Source organism: Falco naumanni, chromosome Z (assembly GCF_017639655.2).
Source record: "Falco naumanni isolate bFalNau1 chromosome Z, bFalNau1.pat, whole genome shotgun sequence".
NCBI lineage: Eukaryota > Metazoa > Chordata > Aves > Falconiformes > Falconidae > Falco > Falco naumanni.
The window spans coordinates 56,469,148-56,478,287 of record NC_054080.1 but is presented as its reverse complement, the minus strand read 5'-3'; the positions used below and the strand labels follow the sequence as shown (position 1 = coordinate 56,478,287).

The window sequence follows — 9,140 nt, the reverse complement described above, 5'->3', positions numbered from 1 at the left end:
TGAAAACTGTGTGTTTTAAAGGAAGTGGACAGGAAAGACCGTACTTTGAAGCTTGACTTAAATCAAGGTGCATAATATCACATTTGCATGCTCCCACAGCCCAAATGCTTTGCTTCGGTGTTTGGAATGATCTTGGTAGATACTTGAGATAAGTCTGTTCTCTACATTAATTACATTTTCCACTTTCTTGGTGGTTTCTTTTCAAGAATTAAGATCACGATCAGTTAAAACATTAGAAAATATATTGTTATGTTCAGCTTGGTTGCGATAATACAAACATCTCCCAGAGAATAAACCAATGAAATTTTTGAATGTCACCCAGAGGTTTCAAGTTAATAAATTTACAGGTTCAAGCATGTATCTTTCATAAAAAAAATGAGGGTTCCTTAAAGATCTTCAGGTACTTTAAAACAGACTGTAATTGTAGAAGATAGTTCTTGACCTAATCACATCTCCAGGATATTCCCAGCATGTTCAGAATCATGTATCAGCACAGATGTTTCAATGTCTATTTTTTATGTCTGTTTTATCTCTCTTCTGAACACTGTTTTGATTCCATGGAGATAAAAATTATTAAAGAAACCCAAAGACAAACATTCAGAAAAGTGAATTTGTAATTTGTGAATAGGGTATGTAATGTTGAAATTCACTATTACCAGTCTGTCTGTCTAGTGCAAGTCTCATCTCAAGATCGTTTTACATTCAGCTGCTTCTGAGATTGTGTCTCACATCATTTTGCATTACTCCTTCAGCATGAGGTTTCTAACTTGGTATCCCAAGCATGTTTTTGGATGCTCTTGAAAATGAGATTCTGCAAATGAGTTTTTTTAAACAAAAAGAAGGATCCTCCTCTTTGGACAGCAAAAACGAGCAGTAAGAATTCCAAGAGCATGAAGCATGTTTTGCTGAATAGTCATAGGCTGGATCACCATGGAGTGTCTACAGCCATTTCTTCTTTCACACAGTGCATCCACATCCATTCTGATTTGTCTGTGGAATAAATGTGCTGTAGTAATACCAGAAGAAGTGCTAGCGTACTTGCACTTAGGGCCAGTCCCTTGTGAGGCACTTTTATGGCATTGTCTGCCAGCTCAAGGACAGCTTTATTTCTTAGCAGACTTTGAAGAAGTAAGAGCTGTAGTAAATACAACAGGAAGTTTAAAAGTGGCTTGTCTCACAAAGATTCATAGAAATGTGACAATATGGCTGCTTATCTGTCCTAGCCAAAAGAAGAATCCCGTAGTGCCTGTAGTAAAGTATCCAATGACATAAATAAATAAGCTGAGTTTTAGTCATGCATTTGATAATAGCATGTTTATCTGACCATTTTCACATCCAAAAAAGTATTTTGGCTTTTTGAGACAATAGATATGGAGTTTGTATTAAGGCAGTTGTATTGGAGACTGCAATAGTGGAGTGCTGTCTACTGCCATGGTCAGGACTGCTCTGCTCACTTCAGTGAGCCTCCTTCAACAAGACATCTGAAGGTGCAAAGATGTAAGAAAAATGGAGTGTAACCACAGCCACAGCCTGATTGTTCCTACTACCAAGGCAGCAGGAGAATTAACTACCACAGAAATCAGGTTAAACTGCGAAATTTCATTTTAGTTTTGTGAATGGTAGTGCAAGTACTTTCTCAGTTTCTGAAGACAGGTACACGCACCTTTCCTAAGACTTTATTTTATAGCTTATTTGTGGAGAAGCAGATGGTTCTGCTGTCCTTGTAAATGGATCGTTCACTATAGCTTTCAGCTGGTGATCCTCTCTGGAGAGAACACCATTCTTGCAAAGCCTTTCAATTCATTATCTCTGTCTACACTTCCTACAGAATAGAAAACTTAATTTTTTAACCTTTCTTGTCATCACAATGCAGACCTCTGACCTACAGATAAAGCCAAAGCCATTTGTGTTGCTGCTGCTCTAGTTGCAGTTTGCCAAAGACGTCTCTGTAACACTTTTTAGGCACTGCAGGAAAGATGGTCATTAAGTTAGTCAGCAACACTAGGTATACTTTATGCTAAGTATATCCAACCCTTTCATAATGAAAAAAAAACCAAAATAAATTTACCGTCAGCTGATGTGTAAGCATAACTGAATTTTGCCACCCAAAAGGATCCCCAAAGATTAAGAGCTAAAGACAGCCTAGAACTGGTTGTTTCTGAGTGATCAGCAATGGAGAAGCCAGTTACTCCTACTGCTATGCTAGAGTTGGTAAGGGTCGTCACAGCACATGTTTTTATGAGTGACTTTCCATTTCGTGGACTATACCAGAGCCAGCGAGGCAGTAGAGCCACAGGTATTTCACTGCCCCCACTGTCTGCTCCCTATTTTGCTTTGCCTATAGCTGCCTGCAAGCTTCTTGCATCGTGATTTTTAACTGAGTGACTTAGAATTCGGTGCAACATTTGTAAAAAGTCAACTGAGTGCAAAAAGGTGATGAGATGCAATTGTAAAGAAATGATGAATTCTCAGTAGTGATCACAGTATGTTACTCTGGGGTATCTCGTTACATTGAGAGCCACAAACTAATTTGCAGTTAAGTTGTTTCAGTTCCTTATTTAGACTGTGTGAGAGAGGACTCAGCATTTGATCATTTTCCAAAGTGTTGAGACCTGGTAGAAATGACTGAGTGAAGGTAATTTAGTCACCTATTCAGAAACACAGAGGGCAGGCATACTGCACATCTTGATACTGCTTATTTGCTCTTTTTTTCTAATTAAATATACCTGCCAAGAGTTTCATACACAACAAGTGAATTGTATTTCTCTTTTTCCAAAGTTGGCTCAAAAAACTCAGCTACAGAGTCATTTTCTTATTTCTCAGCTCACTATTTTGAGGGCAGATGGAGCATGGCAAAGAACAAGATTCATAATGTGCATGTCCTGGCATCAGTGTTCCTGGGAGAATTTCTGAGATCCTTTGAAATTAAGCGTTATAGCTGAATGTTGTGAGTGAAAGCTGGCCTTTTTCTCTTGTATTGTTTTTCATATAAAGACTATGAGTGCTCTCTGATTTACAGGTTTGCTAGGCCAAGCCCTGCATTCATGACAGCTCTTGGGAAGGCACTATTCACATCACATTCTTTGGAAGTTCCACCTGAATTCCAACAGAACTGGATCCATAATCTTGCTGTCAGTGTGCTCTTACCAATTATCTCATGTATTAGACAGGAAAACTTGTTCTGTTGGGATTTTGGGTGGTGGTGATTTATTTTAATAAAGTACCATGTTCAGTTTGGTGCTGTTTCCTGAATTGTGCTATTTCCTGAACTTGTTTTTCATATTCTGTGGTATCTTCCTCTTTTATTACTGCTTATATGAGTGTTTCTGGTTTAATGTGCATTTGAGGATCATGTTATCTTAGCTGTGGCACCTCAGTATAGAAAATCACCTGTAAAACCAAAACCAAGTTTCTGCTTTGTCTTCCACAGCTGAAGAAGTGTTAGTGAAGAAGTGTTAGACAAAATACTCCTTGAGATTTCTTCACGGGTACTCAAAATGTTCATTTTAGACCAAATGACAGACAGTGATTTGAAGTGAAAAGTGAACACTGGCTGTTGTTCAGAGGCCATTAAACATCTAAGTTCCAGCACTATTGAGTAATGTTTTGTTCACAGTAGTTTTGAATCATGATCCACTGGATATCTGACTACTGACTGAACAGTTAGGTAAGGGACATCAAAAGTCTCCTGTAAACTAGGCTGAAATCCCAGCAGAAACAGGCTGAAGTCCCAGTTCAATGTTGCAAGATGACATGCCTGACAAATGGCCAACCTAGGGAGGGTCAGCCACTTCCATGAAGACATTTTTATACATCCCAGTCCTTTGGTTTTGGTTTTCTTCACATGGGTTTATTTTCCTTCTATAAATATGTGAATCTGAATATCACTGAAATCAGCATGGGTTAAACCTGGTGAACTTAACCTGAACTGTTAATGTCAGGTATTTGATAGCTTCTCGAGTATTTCCAGCAAGAAATTATTTTTTCTGCCTGCAGTCAGCTGTTGAACTGCTGTTCTCCATTCTGCTGACTCTTCAGCTGCATCTTTACAGTGTATCTTTCCCCAGTTTTAGCTCTCAACTTGGATCAGTGCAGAGTTGTAAATACATGTTACCTAAAGGGTGAAAACTTGTACACCACGTGCTGTGGTGGTTTGACCCCGGCTAAATGCCAGGGGCCCACCAAAGCCATGCTATCACACCCTTCCTCAACCAGACGGGAGAGAAAACATAATGGAAGGCTCTTGGGTTGAGATGAGGACAGGGAGATCACTCAGCAATTACCATTCTGGGCAAAACAGACTCAACTTGGGGAAAATTAGTTTATTACTATTCAAATCAGAAAAAACACCTTCCCCCCACCCCTCCCCTCCTCCTGGGCTTAACTTAATTCTCAACTTCTCTGCCTCCTCCGCCTGAGCAGCATAGGTGAATGGGGCCTGTGGACAGTTCACATGTTGTTTCTGCCATGCCTTCCTCTTCACATGCTTCCCCTGTTCCAGTGTGAGATCCCTCCCGTGGGGGACAGTTCTCCATGAACTTCTCCAGCAGGAGTCCTTCCCACGGGCTGCAGTTCTTAACACACTGCTCCAGTGTGGGTCCTTTCCATGGGGTGCAGTCCTTTAGGAACAAACTGCTCCAGTGTTGTCCCCTGCAGGGTCACAAGCCCTGACAGCAAACCTGTTTCAGGCGTGGCCTTCTCTCTCTACGGTTCCATAAGTCCTGCCAGCAAACCTGCTTCAACGTGGGCTGCCCCCAGTCACAGCCTCCCCCAGGCACCCACCTGCTCTGGTGTGTGGTCCTCCGTGGGCTGCAGGTGAATATCTGCTCCACTGTGGACATCCATGGGCTGCAGGGGAACAGCCTGTTTAACCATGGTCTTTCACCATGGGCTGCAACAATAATCTCTGCTGCAGTGCCTGCAGCACCCCCTCCCCTTCCTTTTTCACTGGCCTTGGTGTCTGCAGAATTGTTGTTATCACATATTCTCACTCCTCTCTTCTGCTGCAGTTTTTTTGCACAGGTTCCCCCACCCCCCACCCCACCTCCTTTTCACATATGATATCCCAGAGGCATTACCACCAATGATAGACTTGGCCTTGGCCAGCAGTGGATCCATCTTGGAGCTGGCTGGCATTGGCTGTGTTGGAGTGGGGAGAAGTTTCTGGCATCTTCTCACAGAAGCCACCCCTGTAGCCTCTCCTACTACCAAAACCTTGCTGTGCAAACCCACTATGCATGCCACGGCTTAAGGAAGAATAAAATGCATACTGCCTGGAGACTTGTTTTCTAACCTCTAAATGCATTTTTTCCCCTCTCGCTTTTTTTATTTCTTGCACCTTCAGAAAAAAGCACAACTTGTAGAAACTTAGCTAAGCAAATTAACACCAGTTCCGTTGTGTTGCACTGCACTTAGATCCAGATGCATCGAGATTGCTTTTGGATGTCATAGTTGTCATAAGTATTATAAAGAATGCTGTCACAAATATTTCTCTTGGTCTAGTGCACACAGTATGCAGTAAATCACTACTTCTTTTAGCAGCCACTGTAGTAATAGTAACCACACTGAATTCCTGTACTATGCCTATGGACAGAATATTCTAATAATCAGTTCAGATGGGAGAACTCATACAGATGGACATTCAAAATGAAAGTCGTTACTACTTAAAATGCAGTTTACTGTGAATCACTATGTACATATGACTGCTTATAAGATTTTAAATGCATCTCTCTCAGGTAAAAGTAAAAGAAAATAACCATATGCAATTGTTGAAAAACAACCTGTTAAAAGCATTTTTTACTGCTGTAATTTCTTGAAGATGAACCTTCTAAATGGCCAACAAAGCATGAAAATATATAGCTCCTTAATATGATACTGCGCATCTTTCCTATTGTGCTTTTTGAGTCTATGGGATGCAAAACAACACATAATTTTTCAACAGGATTAATATAGCCTCTTTAACTACAAATTAGGAAATGCTGTATTTCATAATGTGGTGTGATCTGTTCAAGAGTCTTATATTGCAACATTACATCATTGCAGTTTGCTACAGCATCCCCACAGTTCTGCTTTACTTTCCCTATATTCTCTGTCATTCATTAATGTTGCTTGTATAAAAAATCAAAACAAAACACCGGCATTTGTATGAATAACATGTTTTTATTGATAAGTTGTTTCAAAAATACTTTACAAATATATTCTCATGTTTATACCCAGAAGGTCCTGCGAGACGGAAACACTACATTGTAGTCCTTGAAGGTAGAGGTTCCTGTGTACTTCAAAATGACCAACATTTCAAAGCAGGAAAGAAGGAAATGTTAAATGATAAGGAAATGAAGAAAGTCACAGGACCTTATTTCAAACTGTAAATATATTGTACAGTGTTCGATGTCGATATTCTTTTCGGTTTTAGCATACAATCTGGAACAAAGTGAATTCCTGAAGTAGAGAGAAATACAAAGACCAGTCCTGAATCATCCAGATCACTTCAAAATAGAAACTGCTGTGAAACAATCTTTGTGTTGTTATTGTGTAAGAAAACAATCTTTTCTATACAACTTGAAGGTGCAGTTATTAGATACATATATACCTTTTGCTCTGGAATTAAATAAAGATACACAACCTGACACTGCTATCTGCTGCTGTTGGTTTTTCTCCCCTTTATTTACTTTCTTCCTTAAAAATAATTGAAATTGCCACATGAAATTCACAATGTAAGATTTTTCCCTATAGAAAACAGAAGTCTGATACACAGATACTTTTTAGAAGACATTTGAGAGTGAAATGTGAGATCCAGACAGACATGTAGATCAATAGGAGACATTACAAATCTGTAAGCTGAATTCAGATTCAGCTTTCATACATTCTTTCAATAATTGCTGAGGAGAATGTGCCAAACTCTAGAAGACACTGAACTACAGCTGTCTGGTATTCGGATTTGCACGTTGTACAGGCTAAATTTAGGCAGGATAGATACCCAACAATCAGACACTGCATCAAAAATCTCATTACACCGCTTGTACAGGTTCGAATGATAATATCTGTTACCATTCTGAGGCAGCAACCCACATTAAATACTCTTTTTTAATATATATTATATATTTGTGTAACAAAACAGTCTTTTATTGTGCAAACTACATTTTTATACTAGAAGTCTCTCACCTGTTGTATTAAATGCTACTGCAAATAAGGCAATCATTTTCTGATGCTAAATTCAATGGTTTCATGGCTTCAGCCGTGAAGTTCATGTTACTTTTACAAGTTTCACAGTTTTAGAAGGGACTATTTTCCATAGTCTCATAAACTGTCTTTAAATAGCTGCAAATGGGTGTTGACTTGGACAAAAACCTCTGAAATTACAGCTGCTTCTTAATTACTACCAGCAGGCGTCCTTAGCTGGTGTTTTGATCAGATGTATCATGTAATTAACTTCCTGAGAGAAGGGTCAGTTTTTGTGGGGCTTTTTGTTCAAACCAGCCTTCTAACAGTGTGTGGAAGGCTGAAGGCTGATTGTATCTTGCTAGAGGTATCGCTGTAGTTATAGTTTTGGTAGTAAAGTGACATACACATTTCTGAATTGACTTCAGCTCATTCAGCCTAAGGCATATATTTTGACAGAAACACGTCCTGTAAAAGCCACTATGTGCTGTTTATGGATAACATTGCCTGGAGAGACATCGCATTAAAATCTGGACTATAACTCTATAGTCTTCCTTATTTGTGAGGTACACAAGCCAAAAATATATCATATAGCTTGGACTACTGATACTTCTCAGAGCTACAGAAAAAGTGAAAGTCACACATACCGTATCATACAGTTTTATATCACACTAAACTGGGACTAATTTACAAATGTGTCCTGTTACACTTCTATAGGCATAGAGAAATCTCAGCACATTTATAAAGTATATGCAAGATGACCTTAGGTTTATGTCTCAAAATGAACGACATTAATGAGTCCATTGAGAGAAAATTGAAGTATTCAACACACACCCTGGTGAGCTAGAAGATTAACACCAAATGTTTAAACATATGGAAAATAACTGCTGAATGTTTGAAACATGGACACTACGTACTGCTCAACAATCTTTTGATGTGTTACATATATAAACATGAGGTAGATTTTCTTCAATAACCTAGAGTATTGGTAAGGTTATTAACAAACAAATAAACAAAAGAAAAAAAAAAAAAAGACCAGTGAAGCAATGTGAGCTTACTGTAAAATAGAAATAAAAATAAACAGGGAAATAGTTCTTGTTCTATAGCAAATGAACTTTCTGGAATAAAATTAAGTCTGCTGCAGTTCAAGTCTAAATGTGAGCACAGGAGGAATTTCAATTAAAAAAAAAAAAAAAGAAAAAGAGCTGGAACCACAGTGTTCCCTTCTTATGCAACTCACATACAATTACAGATAAGGACAGTTCCAAATTGATTTTACACAAGCCTACTAAGAACTGAACTGGTTTCAGTCTCACTGGTTACTCAGCTTGGTGAGAATCTCAGTTCCGTTTTCAGATGCCATATTACAGTATGTTCTAGGCATACCTAAAAATAGATGAAAGAATAAAATAGTTATAATAAAATACACAATTCTTTGATAGCTTACAGCACTAGCTGAACTAAGCAAACAGTAAATTCTAATGAAGTAAAAGGTATTAACCACTTTTTGATATTTAATAAGGACTTTCATAAAATTGAAAGTGTAAGCACAACACTCTGCCAATATCTGTCAGATAAGTCTCATTGGAATAAAGCTAGGAACTCTGTCCCCTGTGCTGTTACTGGATTTATTAAATTCGCCATGATTTCAACTTTAAATCCAAAGTCTTCCCATATAGATTTGCAGCTGTACAGGCAAGTGTAAAATGCTACCAAATCCACTGTAGTTTATTTTACAAAGGCAGAGGCTTCCTTTTGCTCTTATGCATAGCAGCTCAGGCCATGGCCTTCAAAGAAATGAAGGGATTCCCAGTCCAGTCTTTTATTTTTACCTTACGCTATAGAATTAGTATGGAATTATTTTAAATAAGCAAAAAAATGTCCAGGAATTGCCCCTTCCCTACTATCTGTCCCTGTAGTACAGAGATAAATATTTGTACCAGGGACACTACGAAGCAGTGATGTAGAAGAGGGCGAGACTG

The 9,140-nt window shown here is 38.7% G+C and overlaps 1 protein-coding gene across 1 annotated transcript in view; it reads right to left on the bottom strand.

Annotated features, from left to right (window-relative positions):
• Positions 1-6,139: 6,139 nt before the first annotated feature.
• Positions 6,140-9,140, bottom strand: part of LOC121081394 (histone-arginine methyltransferase CARM1-like) — an 81,135-nt gene continuing 78,134 nt past the window's right edge. The window contains exon 13 of the mRNA XM_040580412.1: positions 6,140-8,544. Within this exon, the coding sequence (XP_040436346.1) occupies positions 8,535-8,544 (10 nt within the window). The 3' untranslated portion in view covers positions 6,140-8,534. The remainder of the gene's footprint in view (positions 8,545-9,140) is intronic.